The sequence below is a fragment of the Rhinichthys klamathensis genome, unplaced genomic scaffold, assembly GCF_029890125.1.
Source record: "Rhinichthys klamathensis goyatoka isolate OS25496 unplaced genomic scaffold, OSU_Roscu_1.1 h1tg000008l_1, whole genome shotgun sequence".
NCBI classification, from domain to species: Eukaryota; Metazoa; Chordata; class Actinopteri; order Cypriniformes; family Leuciscidae; genus Rhinichthys; species Rhinichthys klamathensis.
Genome location: NW_026606561.1, coordinates 978,331 through 997,573, shown reverse-complemented (window position 1 = coordinate 997,573; position 19,243 = coordinate 978,331). Strand labels below are relative to the sequence as shown.

At 37.8% G+C, this 19,243-nt stretch overlaps 1 protein-coding gene and 1 non-coding gene across 3 annotated transcripts in view; both read right to left on the bottom strand.

Annotated features, from left to right (window-relative positions):
• gpc5c (glypican 5c) overlaps positions 1-17,517 on the bottom strand; it is a 145,592-nt gene extending 128,075 nt beyond the window's left edge. Inside the window, exons 1-2 of one of the 2 annotated variants that reach the window (XM_056260411.1) lie at positions 17,139-17,517; positions 3,416-3,577 (exon numbers count right to left, since the gene is read on the bottom strand). In XM_056260411.1, the coding sequence (XP_056116386.1) occupies positions 3,416-3,577; positions 17,139-17,295 (319 nt within the window). In that variant the 5' untranslated portion in view covers positions 17,296-17,517. The remainder of the gene's footprint in view (positions 1-3,415; positions 3,578-17,138) is intronic. The other variant, XM_056260418.1, reaches the window with a different exon arrangement.
• Positions 17,518-17,925: 408 nt separating this feature from the next.
• On the bottom strand, positions 17,926-17,998 carry trnam-cau (transfer RNA methionine (anticodon CAU)). The gene has a single exon. It is a non-coding gene; the product is annotated as a tRNA-Met (tRNA).
• Positions 17,999-19,243: the final 1,245 nt, after the last annotated feature.

Here is a 19,243-nt window from a genome sequence, read left to right as displayed (position 1 = left end):
TTTGGTTACCCATATTCTTCAAAATATCTCCAGAAGAAAGAAATTCATACAGGTTTGGAATAACTAGAGTAAATGATGACAGAATTTTCTTTTTTGGGTGAACTATCCCTTGTATACAAGCAAACACTGAGACATTTAAAAAATATATATCTTCTAAAGAAATTATAGATTTTTAAATTTATAGACGTTATGAGTCATTTACTCACCCTTGTGTAGTTTCAAAGTCATAGAGTTTTGAAACAACATTATGAGCTAGAGTAAATGATGACTCAGAAATGTTGAAATGTTAATTCTTGGGTGAACTATCCCTTTAAGTCGAGCATCTTATGATCCGGTGTTTCCCGGTTCTACGGGGGTGCTTCAAACAAAAGTGAAAGCACCCTCAGATTAAATTTTTATTAGCACACATGTAAACGAGATTTTGCCAACAAAAGAAACACAGACGGATTTCACACTCATAGGCAGCCTACATATAATACACAAAATAAATCCATTAACTCGATTTTTCAAATCAGAAATTATTTCATTATGCTTTCATGTAACATGTTTAATGCATTGGATTGGCTGTGTCCTTTCGCGATCATGATACGCATAGGTGAAGCTGTCTCTTTAATTGCCCACTTTGCTTGCGTGTGTGCATCCCGCTCAGGAAATTCGTTAGCTGACTTTCTGACACGGGGCTGCCTTTAGGTAGCCTTAAAATATGAATTGTCCATTTTTAATCATGGGCATACGAAATTGGCTCAAGAAAGCTCAAACCTCTACATCACAACAAGACAAAATGACACCGCGATGACAGCAGCGAACCCCACCCTACAACCTCGCTCTCACCGCATGACACCCATTCAAACACTGGCGATAAATCCCAGCAAGTGCCACGGACGATGGCGCCGCCGCCGCCGAGTGACCTAGCATTTGACTGTCTTAAATGAGTGAGTCATGTAATCTTTAAATCAGCTGTTTCGTTTAAAAGGACTGATTCATTGTCGTCAGAAACTAAATGTCTAAAATGTAAGTTACTTATATTCATTTCTTTATTCAACTGCAGAATAAAATCAGTTCCAATACTTCAAACATTTGCAATACTGCTGATATTTGGGGGAAAAGCACTCTGTAACATTTCTTAACTATATCATATGATATAAATGTAAAGGACAAAAACTCGTACAGGGACATAGGCTACTCGATCATGCAGATCGCATATCGTTTAACATAACAGCAATTTCAATATTGTCGGAGACAATAGGTATCGCTCAGCCCTATTTTGAGCACCCTCACTATTTGCACCCTCAGTGATTTGGTTCTAGAACCGGGCCTGCTTTCAGAGGTTCTCAGTAAATGCTCCATCTCTGCATGTGCTCTGAATTCAACATGCATTTGGGTAAGCAAAGTTTCACATTTGCATAAAATTTCAAACTTTTTTGTGGACAGATAATAAAAAACAATTGTAAACCTGTTGTCACCAAAACTTAAAGGTCTTCCTGCAGTTTTCTGTCAAAATAAAAGCTTGAGGGTTTAACTATTGAAAGTGAATGAATGTCTATACAATAGTTTTTGTTAAACGTTAGGCACAACCAATCTTCCTCACTAACCCTGATCCATGCAGAAACTAAAGAACAATGATTGAGAATCTATAAATCACTATAGAGACTATAGATTTCTCAGTCTTTCAAACAGACACCACACACACACACATCAGCAGCCATAAAAGGCGATCAGCTCCATTGTTTGAACATTCCTACTGCATGTGACCTGTCGACGGCGAAACCTTCTACGCATATCTCCGCATTCGAGACACAAGCGTTAGAAACCCATCAGTGGAATGCAGTGAACAATCTGGATACGTCTTGTGGATACGTTGCCAAAAGAAAACGGGCTGGGAAAGACAAAGGGATGATTGAAGAGCATAACCGAAAACTATGTATGTGGTTTGTACCCTTCTTGTGAGATGTAGAATGTGTAAGAGTATGTGTCCATTTCTGTGGAGTTACTGTGGCCGCAGATCGTGTTAAAATTAGTGTATCGCGTGTGCAGGACTGAAATAGTGTATGTGAGAGCTCATTCATTCACACCAAAGCTTGATACTCATGAATGAACTGACAGAAGACCTTAATAACAACCGGTGCTCTCTGCCAAAGCACACAAGGCTGCATACGACTGAGATTCTTTAAAGCCCCACTGCCGATTATGGTTTGGCCACTGGGTTCGACACTCGTGAGAGTGTGGGCAAGTACTTTGAATTCCCCTTCTAAAGAATGAATGCAGTAAAACCCAACCAAACCTCATATAACTAGACTTCATAGAGCACAATCTAACATAATTAATTTAAGACTTTAAATGCTTCTGAATGTTTGCAGCTAGTTCATATTTTCCTAAAAGACACATCTGGGGCTTTAATCAAGACGATGAGAAGAGGCTTTCTGTTCATATACAACCAGTGCCAAAGATGAAACTCTTAAGTGTCTCTACCAATTTACAATATGCCAAACCACATGGGGGAAAAAACACTATGCCATTTCTACCAATTAAACAAGTCAAACTACGGTCAACAAAGAGGTACACAGAAACGGTTAACCCGTAAATTTGCCATGCATCCATCCAAATCCAGGTTCATTTTTGGCGTTAAAAAACTACTGTCAGGATTTACTAAAGACACGCAGTGAAAAATGTGCGCTGAAAAGGCCTGGACAGTTATTTTTGCGGCTGAATTTATTGCATTTGCATTGGTAGGAGTTTCCCTTTCAGACACAACATTTATGAGAGGAGAGTATTTAAATTAATGAGATTTACTAAGGTTTAAGCTAGTCAATTTACTGGTATGTGTGCCATTTCCTAACGTCCAAAAAAAGAATGTCTTAACCCATTTTGCGTCTGTGATGTTAGTAGATCATCTGCACCTGACTATCAGCGGCTCTGCTTGTTTGCGACTCTACGATAATACTATAGTGCTGCTCTTAGTATATTGAGTCGGTCATTATGGAAATGATCCCGCTGCGTCTGTGTTCATTCATTTGCGTGTCATTAGTAGATCACGCGCAGACCTTTCCACTCCCATCTGTGCTTTCATGGAATTGCGCTCTCACGTTAATTTGCTCTGTTTAGTAAATCTGGCCATGTGTCTTTAACAATCAATAATCAACCCCCGTAATCATTTTTCATGAAAAAGGTTTTACTGCCGCTGCCGCTAGTGTTCATTTCAACTTGAAACTGCAGTGAATTGTATGTATAAGTACATTTTTCCAATGAGCTTATGTTGCTCTATCCATATTCATCCATTTATCTATCAATCCATTCCTGTATCCATCTACAGTATTTATTTATCCATCCATTTCACTTATCTATCATCCATTAATCCCTCTACCATCCATCTATCCATCATCCATCCATCCATCCATGCATGCATGCATCCATATACCCTGGAAGGCGGTGGCATGTGCAGAAATGAGATATTTCAGCTCAAAGCTGTATGATCTGATGTTCTGGGTGGTGTCTCTCAGGACTGCCGCTCTGTAGCTCTCTTCCATTCTTCGCGTACAGCATGATGGCCCAGCGTGCTTGCACACCGACAGGTCCACATCTACAATAAAAGAGAACAAAGTAACAGCACTTGTTAGACAGAAGTTGCACAAATAACATTAGTGACACAATAAAAACATCAAATAAACCTGCCTTGCACCAATATGACCAGTCACATGCATTCATGCAACTTAATACACAGCAGTTGTGGGATTTAGTGTTACTGAGGCTTTGCCTTGTGCATTGGAGAGATCTGGAAGGCGAAAAGATAGTATAATGAAACCTGAACCTCAGAAAGCTCTTGCACTCTCTTCATGGCTGAAACATAATTACTCAGGATGCACCACGTGCTTTGGGTCCCAGAAGGGTTAAGTCAGTTAAAGCAGCATTGAACCCCATGCACCCACCAGTCTAGGCCTTGAGTGGGCATTGTATTCCCAACAGTCTATATGAACTTATGCACATGAAAACAAAAACAAGAATCTTTTAAATAACATGACATGCTGTAAAGCTGTATTTTAACACACAAGTGGAATAATGCTTTTCTGCATTTTCCATTGCATACATTTCGAAATGACTTCCAAGCAAACTTTCCTAAATGGGAAACTCACTCAATAGACACATTATTCTGAAAGATTCCAATTCATTGTCACTCGTTATACACAACATTATGAAATTACTGTTTCCATAGGTAATTAAATGACAGATTCCAGGTTTAAAAAAGAACCACTGCCGCTTTCATTTATTATGCTACATGGGAAAATGTTTTCATAGCCATTTTCACTCTGTAAAAACATCCCTCAGTGTTACAGTGTTTGAGAACATGTTGTAACCCTCCTCCCCATCATAGGCTTTTTAGAATAGCGTGCCTCAAACTACATTTTTACAAAACGCCAAACACTTATATATACACAACTCATTGCACTTTCCAGCTGAAAAAAAACAAACAAAACAACTTATTTATTTATTAATCAGTAATCTGCCCTGGCCTGTAATCATATAGACTTATTTTCACACAGTTCCTTGCACAATATCTCAAAACACTTTTGCTGCATGATTTGTAATGTAAACTAATACATTTTGTTGAGTCTATTAACTATTAACTTTGTTAAAGAAAGAGAAACCCACAGCAATGGAAAAAGTGAGCTATGCAGACTGTCTGTTCATGATGACTGATGTTAGGCCTGTGAGGAAGCTTCATTCCATTTCCATGCTGTACAGACGTCCGCTATGTACTTTAGAGACTCAGGTCACTACTGTGACTCACGGGACATTATTGAAGAACTATCTGAGATTGAGTTTCAATAGCTGTGTGGGCAGACAGACCTCGTCTACATCAGGTCATCAAATACAAGTAAAAACCACAAGCACCTGCCACGTAGGATGGTGTAAATAACAGTGGTCAGATTTTAAAGACACATATACATGTACATGTGACATGATCACAAATCCACTGCTGACAAGACATGCCTTAGGGATGATGGAAACATATTGACCTTTAATAAAAAGAAGAAGAAAAAAGAAACCGTAATGGCAGCATTACTAATTGAAATTTTGATTGGTAGATAAAAGTATTTGTTAACAGCTAAATATGAATGCATATCAAAATAGTTTCAGAATGTGGCCATATATTGACTATAAAATAATTACAGGTTATAATTCAAGATTTATCTTTTAAAAAAAGCAAATGTAAAATAAACATTCTTTATTAAGCAAGAGAGAGAGATTAAAGAGTTTTAAGGCTCCATTAACTCAGCAGGAATCAGCTAATGATACAGAAGTTGGCAGAGAAAGAATTAACTAAAAGGCCCTTGAATAACAAACATACATGACATAAAAAGAACGATTCTAATAAAAGACTATTTTATTATAAATACTATAAAATAAAAAAGTTAATTTGATAGAAGGGTCATAACATGCTTAAATTATCTAAAGATGCGGAAAACACACATGGAGAAATAAATGGCGAGTATAGAACAGGCATTTTCAAACTGGGGTTTGGTGGCTACAAAGGGATTTTAGGAAGTCTAAGAGACTGGTCATCATAAATCATAATCAGCACAAGTTTTGTGAAAAGATATTTAGAAAAATATTTGATTTAGTACAATGAAATTCAAATAGGTCAAATTAAAGTCAATAAACAAATTTTGTTAACTAACCCTAAATTTTGTTGATCAATTTTGAAGGGGAACTTGGCAACTATTTTAACTTAATAAAACCATTTAGAAATCATTTGAATGGTTCAAATACCTGTTCTGGAGAGAATGGTGACTTTCCCCGCTCCCCCCAGGGTTCCCAGGCGGAAAACCATCGGGACCAACGTCCCGGTAAGTTGAAAATAGGAAGTCTCGTGAGAAGCGAGAACGAGCGAGAAACACAAACTGCTTTATGGCAATTCGACATAATTCTATGATACTGTGTATGACGTATTACCCACCTCGGTTAGCTGTGTTGTGAAAATATACGCCGCACAGCTGTAGGGGGAGCTCGATGAGAAAACATGCAACAACAAAAGTGAAAATCAGCGAAGAAATGGCAAGAGTTGCCAAGTTCCCCTTTAATATTTAAATAAATTGTTTTTAATTGAATGAACACTCTCAGAAAACATGGTACAAAAGTTGCCACTAGGACGGTCCCCTTTCAAAAGGTATTAATATGTACCATTTAGGTACTTATGTAAGGTACAATTATGCACTCTAGGGGTAATAAGGTACAAATATGTACATTTTGAAAGGGTACCTCCCCAGTGACCACTTTTGTACCTTTTTTCTGAGAGTGCAGAAAATATATAGCTGCCATTAATCTTTAGGAAAGAGGGAATTTTCCTTAACAAAAATGTTTGAAAAACCCTGGTCTAGAAAACTATCTGTAACCATCCCTGTCATCTGTCTTTCTCCAAGTCTTAATTAAGAGATGAGGGAATGAATTCAGCCCCTGGTGAGTAAATTAGGACCTCAGAAGGAGTCTCTGGTTCTGCCTGAGTGGACACTTCCTTATTCTGGGGTTCAAACTTAGCCAACCTGATCCCATAATCACCCTCAGGTGACAAAAACCATTCATTTGATTGGCCGGATTAAGTCTTTATTCCGTCCTTTTTTTGCAACATCACAGTCACTACCAATGACCAAAATTCCCACTACTGGTCAACCAGAACGAGTTGTGCAGAACCCAAACATGACATCTTCAGTATAGAATGAAAATGTTATGGTTTATTTAGGTTAAGACTTAAGCAATTTCCTGATGCTTGAAGTGCAGAAGCAACTTTATGGGAAAGGAAAGTCATTAAAGTAGACGGCAACCAAACTGATTTAACCCCTGGCTCCCCCCAAGTTCTTCTCAGGAAGCTCTCGCTGCTTTGAAGTGCTGGCGTACGCTGGAACCAGCAGGATATTTACCCACAACTGATGTGCTGTTTTTGGGATGAACTATGTGGAAAGAAAACATCTCTCTAAAGACCTGGGCAGCACACCTGCATTTCTCAAAGCCACAGGCGTGCGGCTCCGGTGTTTGGCTTTGTGGAGCGCTGGCTGGCATTTGCGCCCACAGTAAGAGAGTTAAAAAAAAGCTGATGCAGAGGAAAAGCTGGCGGATTGGGCTGAAATCAGAAGAAGAGGCAAAAGTGTGGAACCTCAAAGTGATTCGCAGACACTCAGTCCAAGTTTAGTTAAAGGGATAGTTCACAATAAAGTCGTTATTTTTGTTTGTTTTTGCGCACAAAAAGTATTCTCATCGCTTGATAAACTTAAGATTGAGCCACTGTGGTCACTTGGACTATTTTAACGATGTCTTTAATAACTTTTCTGGGCCGGCAAGTTTCAATCCCATAGAAGTCTATGGAGGAGTGATCCAGCTCTCAGATTTAATCAAAAATATCTTAATTTGTGTTCCGAAGATGAACGAAAGTCTTACGGGGTTGGAACAACATGAGGGTGCGTAATTACTGACGGAATTTTCATTTTTGGGTGAACTAACCCTTTAAGATGAAATCTGTGGTCAAACTGGACAGGAGCTACGATCACCACAATATACAGTGCAGCACAAGTGCTCATGGCCTTCAAATGTGCACACACACAAAGCACTCCACATGAATACAAAGTTAATAACTTAGAGAACACACCACCTCAAATATAAACTGGTTCCAAGAATTCCTGTCTCAACCCTCTGGTGCTGTTCGATCAAAAAGAAAAAAAAACTTTTTGGTTTTTAAGGATTTTTTACTTCGTCGGAAAGGCACAAAACTTGGCAAAGGTTTTGGCACTTGCTGTGTGAAAAAAAAAAAAAAAAGGAAAATATTCGAAATGGTTAAATGACCTCATTGGAAACGAATGGGTAGCGAATTTCATCTAGTGGAAGCGTTTGGTTTCTGCGCACAAACAAAATGTCACTGAATTTTTTTTTAGATATTAACCTCAAATTTGGAACACAACTTGTTTAGATTTATGGCTTTGATCTTCTCACAGTTTTAGAGTAAAACTTGTTTGTTTTGGAAAATTTCATATGAAAAAAAAAAAAAATTCACTTTAGCAATAATCTGCCAAGAAGAGGCCGAACTCAAGGTTTACAACATTTTAAGTTGACAGGTAATAAATGGATCATAACTATACCATAAATATAATTTAGTAACATAAAATCTGTAATACTGTACTACACCTACAGTACAAGCAAAAAGAAAACATGAACAAAAAGGTGAGGCAAGATTCAGGAATAAGGTGTAATTTGGGCTCTCCACTTGTTCGAAACATGATCGAACTAAAATATAGTCCATTCATTTCACTGAAATAAAAAAATAACACCAGAGGGTAAGCTTTGGTGCTTAAGTATAAACATCATATCCTCAGCTAAAAAAATCATCAGCTAAAAAACTATAAAATTATCAGATATTAGAAATATCATTACCTAATAAATTTACCTTGGTTAAGTACACTCACCTAAAGGATTATTAGGAACACCATACTAATACGGTGTTTGACCCCCTTTCGCCTTCAGAACTGCCTTAATTCTACGTGGCATTGATTCAACAAGGTGCTGAAAGCATTCTTTAGAAATGTTGGCCCATATTGATAGGATTGCATCTTGCAGTTGATGGAGATTTGTGGGATGCACATCCAGAGCACGAAGCTCCCGTTCCACCACATCCCAAAGATGCTCTATTGGGTTGAGATCTGGTGACTGTGGGGGCCATTTTAGTACAGTGAACTCATTGTCATGTTCAAGAAACCAATTTGAAATGATTTGAGCTTTGTGACATGGTGCATTATCCTGCTGGAAGTAGCCATCAGAGGATGGGTACATGGTGGCCATAAAGGGATGGACATGGTCAGAAACAATGCTCAGGTAGGCCGTGGCATTTAAACGATGCCCAATTGGCACTAAGGGGCCTAAAGTGTGCCAAGAAAACATCCCCCACACCATTACACCACCACCACCAGCCTGCACAGTGGTAACAAGGCATGATGGATCCATGTTCTCATTCTGTTTACGCCAAATTCTGACTCTACCATCTGAATGTCTCAACAGAAATCGAGACTCATCAGACCAGGCAACATTTTTCCAGTCTTCAACTGTCCAATTTTGGTGAGCTCTTGCAAATTGTAGCCTCTTTTTCCTATTTGTAGTGGAGATGAGTGGTACCCGGTGGGGTCTTCTGCTGTTGTAGCCCATCCGCCTCAAGGTTGTGCGTGTTGTGGCTTCACAAATGCTTTGCATACCTCGGTTGTAACGAGTGGTTATTTCAGTCAAAGTTGCTCTTCTATCAGCTTGAATCAGTCGGCCCATTCTCCTCTGACCTCTAGCATCAACAAGGCATTTTCGCCCACAGGACTGCCGCATACTGGATGTTTTTCCCTTTTCACACCATTCTTTGTAAACCCTAGAAATGGTTGTGCGTGAAAATCCCAGTAACTGAGCAGATTGTGAAATACTCAGACCGGCCCGTCTGGCACCAACAACCATGCCACGCTCAAAATTGCATAAATCACCTTTCTTTCCCATTCTGACATTCAGTTTGGAGTTCAGGAGATCGTCTTGACCAGGACCACACCCCTAAATGCATTGAAGCAACTGCCATGTGATTGGTTGATTTTATAATTGCATTAATGAGAAATTGAACAGGTGTTCCTAATAATCCTTTAGGTGAGTGTATATACTTGGAGTTGGGTCAAAACAGCAGGAATATCCTTACCTGGCCTCAACAGTTCAAACATGGCAGATATATTTTCCACCTTGACCTGGCCCTTAAAACATACCAGGAATTCTTGTATCAGACTCAAAAGACTGAGAAACCACAGTCACATGGGTGCTAACTTCTATGAATATCTTTAATATGAACCTTTGGTCCACTTTTAATATACTTTGAAACAATAATTTTGACATTTCTACATAACTTTAAAAGCTGAATTAAAAGTTTTTTAGCTAAATATTTCATATTTGCTATGTTATGAATAAAATATAGCATATTTTAATAATAAAATATAAATACAATGCACATTTCAATAAGTTCAAGAGTTGCACGTCACAAGTTCAAGAGTTTCTTTAACACTTTTTTATCTTAATATAAGACATGAAGAAGAGATTTTTGTTTACATTTTATTTAGTTTTTGACTGCTAAAACATAATTTGTTGTTTGCCTCAATAAATAAATAAAAAACAGTGGTTTAAATTCAAACTGAGAGGTAAGGGGATACATCAAATCTCCATAAAATAAGTGGACCCTAATTAGGGCTCTCCACTTGAGTACTCTGGTGAGAGAGGAATGGGGGGGGGGGGGGGGGGGGGGGACAAGCCAGGACCTCCAATCCAATTAAAGTCTGTGATAGCAAGTCAGACACCTAAGAAGATCAGCCAACATCTGCCAAGTGCATAAATGTAAATGAATGGAGACTGTAATAATACACAGTACAAGCAAAAAAACATGAACAAAAAGGTAAAGGCATGTAAGACTCAGGTATATGGTGTAACTAAAGCAACTTAAGGACACAATGGTCATGGCTCAGCCCTCACAGTGCTTGAACCAAAAACGTTCTGGTTACCAGTCTAAATGTTTATTTATTACACCAACACCACATTATATCTGTGACGCAAATACCAACATGCTTTGGCATTAACATACAGGGTTCTGGAAGCACTAAAAGGGTGTTTTGCTGAGGGCAGAGAGACTAAGAGGAGGGCCTGCAGGTGTTAAAGTCTGAAGAAGAGTAAATATTCAAAGACGTTTGGTCTTTCTTCTCATGCCAGAGATTCAAAGCATGAATGCATGGCTGTTCTACACCTTTCATCATAGAACAGCGTTTACCTCAAAAGTCCCCATCAAAAAAGCATTTGATGTTCCAAACAAGTATTAAAAATGAGTGGTGGGGATATTCAAGCCAGGTTAGTTTAAGCCAATGTGGCTTTGCTGTTTACATTCCAGTCACATTTAGTTTCTAGAGACTAAAGAAGAAGAAAAATTGGAGAAAAAAAAACAAAAACGTATATATTTTATATTATACAAATATATGGAAAAAAATATGTAAATCCTCAGCTAAAAACTAAAAAATGATCAGACATTAGAAATATTATTACCTAATAAATTTAACTTGGATACACTGGGTGAGCAACTTCAGGAACCATAAATAGACAATATAGCTGTTGAGACCAGGCTGAAGCTCTTACTCAGCAAATAATCCATCTAGATAATTATAAAACAATGCAGCAGACAAGAGGCAAGTCAGACTGCTGTAACTGACTGTGGCTAACAAACCTCCATATGAATGGCTTAACCCACTAGACAGATAAAGGTCTCTGCAACTTAATTAACTAAAGAACTTTTGACCCCACAGAATGGCTGGAAATCCAATACTGATTAATTGGGCCTGGATTAGCAAGATTTAATGGTGTGGAGAGTGTAGGAGATACTGACTGTCCTTTAAATATCTGATTGCTGCTTGCTTCATTTCATTAAACGAGTCATAATTAACACTTCCTTAACCCATCCTCTTTTTAAAGGCTCATCTAAATAGCAGCCTGAGGAGAAAAGGGTTTTTTTTTTTTTTTTCATTTTAATTAACACACACACACGCACAAGCAGAAGATATAGACCTGGAGAACTGAAGCTGGTTATAAGAAAAAAATTACACAAACATACACAAGGTCCTGAAAACTCTTGAATATCCATGCTCAAAGACTCACAGGATTAGTTATGAACACAGCCATTTTTGAAAGAGAGCCTGGGTTTCAGAGGTGGAGATTCAGGAAGCTGCTTTGCTTGGCATCTGATCTGAGAACATACAGTGATTCTCATGCCCTCAGATGCTGTCAGCGCTTCTGAAGAGAGGGAGCGAACCCAGGAGTCTTCAACATTAAAGGGGCGGTCACTACACTTTTTGTGACCACTGACTTCCATTCATACGCATACGAATGCGTCAGAAAGGAAACGGAAGCTCATGCGGACGGATGGATGGAAGGGTGGGAGGACGGATGGATGGACGGACGGACGGGTGGGTGGGTGGATGTTTTTTTTTTAGAATGGCCTCAGAATCCCAAAGTACTGGTCACTATTATGAGGTGTCTTTAGTTTCTGCCCATCAGTTATAGTCTTTACAAAACAAAAATAAAAACATCACTGAACTGGACTGTGATGCTATTTTCTTCTGGAAACAAACTTTGTTGCATTATTTTCCTGTTATCTCTGTAAAGCTGCTTTGAAACAATCTGTATTGTAAAAAGCGCTATATAAATAAATGTGATTTGACTTGACATGAGGTTAAGTAAATGATGACAGCATTTTCCTTTTTGTATGAACTATTCAACAATATCAATGTTCATTTATTGGCAGCACAAAGCTTCATCTGAGAGTTCTACGTTCTAAGACTCTGGTAGCCTGGTTAAAACCAGACCATTCTCAGTTGTAACTGAGTTATGGTCTGGCAAAGCGTCATAGACAAATCATTTCCAGAGGGGCGTCACCAACGGACGTCGCGGATAGACCTAAAACCAATCAGAGCGATGAAGGAGATGACGTATGCAGAGCGGCGGAGAAACATCTCCTTGTGTTGTTCTTTGCTCGGTTTTTAACAAAAAGGAAACGTTCAAAACGCTTAAAACAGACGCGATAGCTGATTCGAACAAGTGATGTTCGACGGCGGCATCCATCTTTGTAACGTAGGCTACAAAATCTCTTCAAAATCCCAGCGCTGTCGTCATCGTGTAAAGCCCGCCCCAACGTTTCTGATTGGTGCCTCGATTTCGACGGATTGGAAATGAGCTTGAATGAGCTCTTTGCCAGACTAAATTTCAGAGCAAATCTAAATTTGCCGGAAGTTGTCTGGGCTTTCCCAGGCTATTGCTCAGGAGAAACTCACTCAGAAAATGAGAATTCCAGTCTATCTGCAACAAAAGCCATTTAGAACTTATTTAATCATTTGGCTCACTTTAAACTTTTATTTTGTGGACCGCAAAAAGGAAATAAAGACTTTAATGATCTTAGGAGGAAGGCAAAAGCGCTAACCTGAGATATATTGTAATTATGGTTTTGCTGTGGTATGGTCTTGGCTCCCAAAGGGAACGATTTCTATGCTAAGTCTACAAATCAGCTTTCAGTCAAATAAACAGGAGAAATTGTACCAGAGAAAAAGTTGTCTACTGACAGACCAGACTCATTAAGACTCTTGTACAAAAAGTCTCAAATTCTTCTGCACATCTAGACCTTACCTAAAGGGGGCTATAGCTCATCACCAGTGCTGGGTAGATTACTTACAAATTGTAATCAGTTACAGATTCCAAATTACATGACAAAAATTATAGTTAACATAAATGCATCACATTGCACATTTAAGGTAATTATAATAAGATTACTTCTAACCCAACTTGTTCATTCTATTGATTTGAATAGGATAATCTTGTACCCTATTGATATAAAAATACAAAGAGAAAGAATATATATTCCATTCTTTGATAGCAACAACATGAAGTGCATTAAATAATATTTTACGTCAGGGTTTCCCAGTAGTTGATTATGCATTGTTGCAATGTTTAGGAAACACTTCTTACAGGTGAAATGATTTCTGTAAATCCAGTGATCAAATGCTCATGACTAAGTGGCTGGTCTGATTGTGCAGTTCAACAAACCTGGAAGACCTTCTGAACGTATATAAGCAGTAGGCTTTTTATAAAGGACATTTTTAAAGATAAAGAGAAGGGAAAAAATTATTTATAAATAATTTACTGCCATTGTGAGCACAACATGTAAACATGTAATAAATAAAAAATTAACTGTATCTGATTACGAGTATTTTAAAATGTAATATAATGTAATTAAGTGCTTATTTTTTTAATCTTGGCATTCAACTTTTAGCTAACCCTAATCAACACCATCTTGGAAAACTTGCCATATGTTGCTCTTCAGGGTAGGGTTGCACCAGCCGTTCGTAAGTTCTTTCTTAAATTGTAACGTAAAGTCCACACTAGAGGCTTAGTAACTACTAGCTAGTTTGTAACTAACTCTGTACTTTATTCCGTTGCACCATTTGTTCGTAAGGTAGAACGTAGCTAGTAGGTCGTAAACTCTCCGTAAAGTAATGCGTATAGTCGCATAATATGACGTTTAGCCTCGATGAACCAATAGCAGCCTTCAAATACGTGAGCAGAAGTTGTTGAAATGCCGTGATTGTCAGTTTATCCTTCATTCTAACTTCTTTTGCCTCACGTTACTAAGGGTAAAAATAAGTTTCCATTTAATACGATACTTGATCATGAATAACATAAGTGTTTTTATATATAAATAACATTCAGAAACTTTATTTGAAATGTAATTAATAAGGATCAATAAATAAATATTGATACAAAAAACAAGAAATTACGTTTATTGATTATGACTGATATTTGATTGACATGCACAACATGGACCGATGCACACAGCGGCGCTGTTTAGGACGGTTTCGTGTTAAAGAGCTGCTAACAAAGTAATCTTTTCACATAATGTTCTCTCTCTTAAAATGTAAGCGAGTGTAAATGTCAGCATTATCATATATGTCTAAAGAATTGAAGTCTGTCAGGTAAAAGAAGAGCTTATTGATGCAGTTCAGTCTGTCTGATATTTTATTCCAACCGTTACTCCCGATCGGAGGCTGCCGTAAATATTTAGTTGGAACGTAGAGTTACGTTTAAACTAAGTTTAATAGTGGAACATAAAAATATTTAGTAGTGCGTAAGTTGTAACTTAGTGCCCATTTGCGTCAAAACTAGGCTAAGTTGTAACTTACGCACAGCTGGTGCAACCGGCCCCTGGACTCCAAGAGGTAGAATGTGCAACTCAACTTGATATATATATCTGTCTCAGTCAAAGAATAGGTGTTACACACACCTTGACTGAAAGGTGTTATAGTTTCACAACTCACTTTGCCAGTACAGTAGGTGCTCCAACACATTGGCTGAATTCAAACTGACTGAAATTAAAAAAAAAAAAAACATTTTTAAATCAAAAGGAAAATATACGTTTTTAATGACAAATCTTAAAGGTTATTTGAAAGTTGGAGGAAAAAGACAGACAAAGCGATAAAAGACAGAGCGATAGATGAACAGAATAATAAAATTACAACAATAGACGGAAGGATAGATAAATGTAAGGACATCACTGTTTAAAGCATATTGTACACATCTTTATACTGCCCATTTATGGACAAATTATAGAACATCTAGCTTACGGAGGCTTCAAGTACTGTACAATGATGCAATGAGAATTTTATTAAGGAGACTTAGATGGCATAGTGCAAGTGAGATGTTTGTAAGCGTGTGAGTTAACACATATAAAGCTGTGTTACGGAATCTTATGTACAAATTTATTTGCTGACTTAATGCTTCTAAAAATTAAATTATCATGGGTCTATTAAATATAAGGTTTAGCAACTATACATAGTTTAAATTGTGGAAACACTGGTACTTGTGTATTTTTGTAACGCTTTGTTTTTTTTTATTTATTGTTGTTGTGTTATATGTTGGGTGTTTTAAAAATTGGACCCCGAGTCTGTGAAAAAGTTGAGATTGATAAGTGGATGGAGAGATGGATGGAGAGATGGAAGGACGGATGGATGGACGGACGGATGGATGGAGAAAATGAATGATAGAATGACTGACAGATAGACCTACTGTCAAGGAAATTACTGACAAGATATCAAGGCTTCTATTTTAGCAGCCACCTTTTCAAGTGACCCTTTAGACCTCGACCACCTGGTTCAAGTGTGTATGATTAGTATTTGATTTCTACACTATGCACTATGCAGGTAGGTTGATCTCTAGGAGCAGGATGGGCATCCCTGTCATTGGAGAACCGGACTTGGCTGTGAGTTCGTGCACCGTGAGAACTTTGGCCCTGAGTATTTGTAACCGGTGAGCTCGACCGATGTCATTCCAGCAAGGCTCACTCCTGTTCGCTGAGTCATGTGTCAAAGCAGCTGGCTGAATGCATCTGTCAACACTGATTCCCTTAACCTGACACGATCCTTGTCTGAAGTTTACCAAGACATATTATTTACAGAGCAGAGTCGAGAGCCTTAGCACACTTGGGCATTAACATTGACTTTGTGGGTGGAAAAATCAGTCAATGAACTTGTAAAACCTATTAAATGGAAATTACATTTTCCTGTCAGGAGCAACAAAATGAAGAAAGAAAACATTACACTTAAATTCCAGTAATAAGGCTGATGAATATATTGATTATATAATATATTTGAAAAACTTGACTCTACATGAATATTCTATTCAGAAATCACATCTAATCATGCCATGCATTTTAATACTCAATAAATATGCATTAAGTATGGGGGGTTTTTTTATCATGCAACTTCATGTGAGCTGTTAAAAGTTCAGAGACACCATGAAACATGCAGAGACATGATAACATTTCTAGTAAGTAAATACAGTGAGCAGCTGATGGTTTTTAGCAGGGCACTGTGGGAATTTTTAGCATGGAAATATTTCAGTAACTCAGGAACCGATTTGACAGCACTAGAAACGGATGAGTAGTGCATGCAACAAATGCTGATTGAGACACAACCTTTAGGTACTACCTTTAAAGTTCATTGTGGTCAAATTGCACTTGTTTTGTGCAATTCGATCTGCACACCTTCTGCACAATTGCAGAATTTCCCATGCAAAAAAAAATATTTGTGGTTGTCAGGGTCAAAGGATACCTAAAGAATGCCCTTCATCTATAGAGCACACTAGGAATTCAAAGAGTCAATATAGCAACCACAGCACCTGGTTGCTCACCACAATACAAATATTTACCATAGTAATTACACATCCAGTAATCTATTTCTGCCAAAATACCTAGGCTAATTAATCACAGATACTGTTGCTTCAAAAACACTAGTCAAAGCAAGTAGGCTAAATAAATAAACACAATGACATAAAGATTCAAAGAGTTTCTAAATCTGAGGAAAATCATGTAGGCTAGAGGCTACCTATGATTTTACAAGACAAGCAGATAGGCTAACTGATATTTTCGGCGGCAACTCTTTACCATGTAAAATTCAAAGCAGGAACATCCATAACACATCCATAACACGAAAATCCATAACAGTTCATCCAAAACTGTGACAGTTTCGTCACAGTCATGACAAACGACAGCCCGTTGCGTTCACACTCACCTGTAGCAGGTGTTTCCGGCACCCATTTCAGCTGGCCGATCTGACGCACCTGAAACGCCGTTTTCACCTCGTGACAGCTGTGAGCGCCCGCGGCGGACAGTGTCGCGAGCTCCACCGCGAGCACCGCAATAATCCAGCTGACATTCACGCGTGACATGACGGCATTTCAGTGGAGTAATCAGTGCGGTGGAATTGCTTATCTCTGATCAGAAACTGGCTGCCAAATGTGTTAAAAGAAAAGAGGAGAAAGTCGCCCGTGTTGGACTTTCACATGCTGCACCGGCTGGCTGAGTCCTTCCTTCCCAAACCGAGACGGGAAAACAAGCGCCCCTGCGTCCCGTTCACAGAAAGTGTCACTGAATTCATTCAGCATGTGGAATCATTCAGAAATCTCTCTCTCTCTCTCTCTCTCTCTCTCTCTCTCTCTCTCTCTCTCTCTCTCTCTCTCTCTCTCTCTCTCTCTCTCTCTCTCAGTCTAACGTTATTTAGTCTACTGTCAGAATTTACAATATTTGAAAAGCATAAAGTACTTAAAACACTGGGGGGAAAAACAAACCAGTGTGTGTGTGTAAGAGATAAGGCAAAACAATATATAAACATTATTACTTATAAAATAATAATAAAAAGTCTGTATTTTATATTGTATAATATTACCAAAGTTTCCTTGCATGATCTACTCTCATTATTGAAATGGCCAAATATAATCAGTGTTTATATTTACAATCTTATATATATCAACTCGGCATATATATATCAATCTTATATATATCATGACAAAAACACTAACTGCCCCGTGTGAGGCTCGAACTCACGACCTTCAGATTATGAGACTGACGCGCTGCCTACTGCGCCAACGAGGCTGATACAAGAAAAAAGTAGGCGCTAGTGACAACCCTTCTGATTGGCTAATAATCGTTTCTAATTATTTGTTGGCGTTGACTGTGATTGGTCATGGAAGTTTTTTTTAAACGGCTTGAACAAAGTCGTTTTCGTTTTTACCTGCTAATGTTATTCACTGTTTTAATGTTGTTCATGCCCACAACAACACTGTACTGCATAATCATAGTTGTGTCAAACCCATCCTTTATTTAAAAATAAAATCACCCTCTTAAACACTATTATTTATAATATGATAAAAAAGGGGTTTTGTCTGATTACGACGGGTAATCTGAATGTTCACAGGCTAGAAGTCTATGCTTTCGTGATGAGTTGTCTCCCTCTGCCGGGCAACCAGTTTAATCACTCTTACTCTCAACCAGAAAGGTTTTTTTTTTTTTCTCAACCAGAAAGTTGATTTCGTAATCAATACAGTTTGTATGTTATGCATCAAATGCACAATAATACAACCTGTATACAGCATTCATGTGTTTGTTTGTTAAAAATGAAATATGATTTGTGTAAACTCCATTTATATATCCATTATATTATATTATACCCATATATTATTAATTCCAGCTGTCTCTTTTCCCCATAGACTTCATGCATTGTGCATCGGCACACGTAACTTAAAAAATAAGTTGCATGTAATTGCTACAAAATATTTTACATAAATAATCCAAATATTACAAATAAATTATGTTGTATATTTATTCTGTCTATGAAACGGTTTGGAAGGACTTATTTTAAAAATAAAAGAATTTGTGCTTGTGTGTTGATTTGTGTTCTGGATTTTTATTATATTTTATTATTTTAAGTGACAACATTTATTTATGTATAAAATATAATAATAATGTAAAACAATACATTTGGTTATGAGTCTGAATATATTGAATGTTATGAGTGATTAAGAAGAGTGTTGCTTTTGATATTAAAATTCATCTTTTTATTAGCTTGCCTGATTAATATGGAGATATTAAAAAAGCAATGTAGAATAGATAAATTGGTTATATAGAGAAACATGTGGCTGGCCTATAAGAGGGGGGGGGGGGTGTTCTACATGGACTCAACAGGTCGACAAAAGTTGGCAGTGTCTGATTAGCAATTCTTTTCCTTCCTCTAACCGTCAAGGCTGGACTTGCTATAGCAACAGTGTGCACTTTGCAAAATGAACAGAACGCCCCCCATAAACTTTTAATACGTGACATTACAAAATAAAACAAAATATA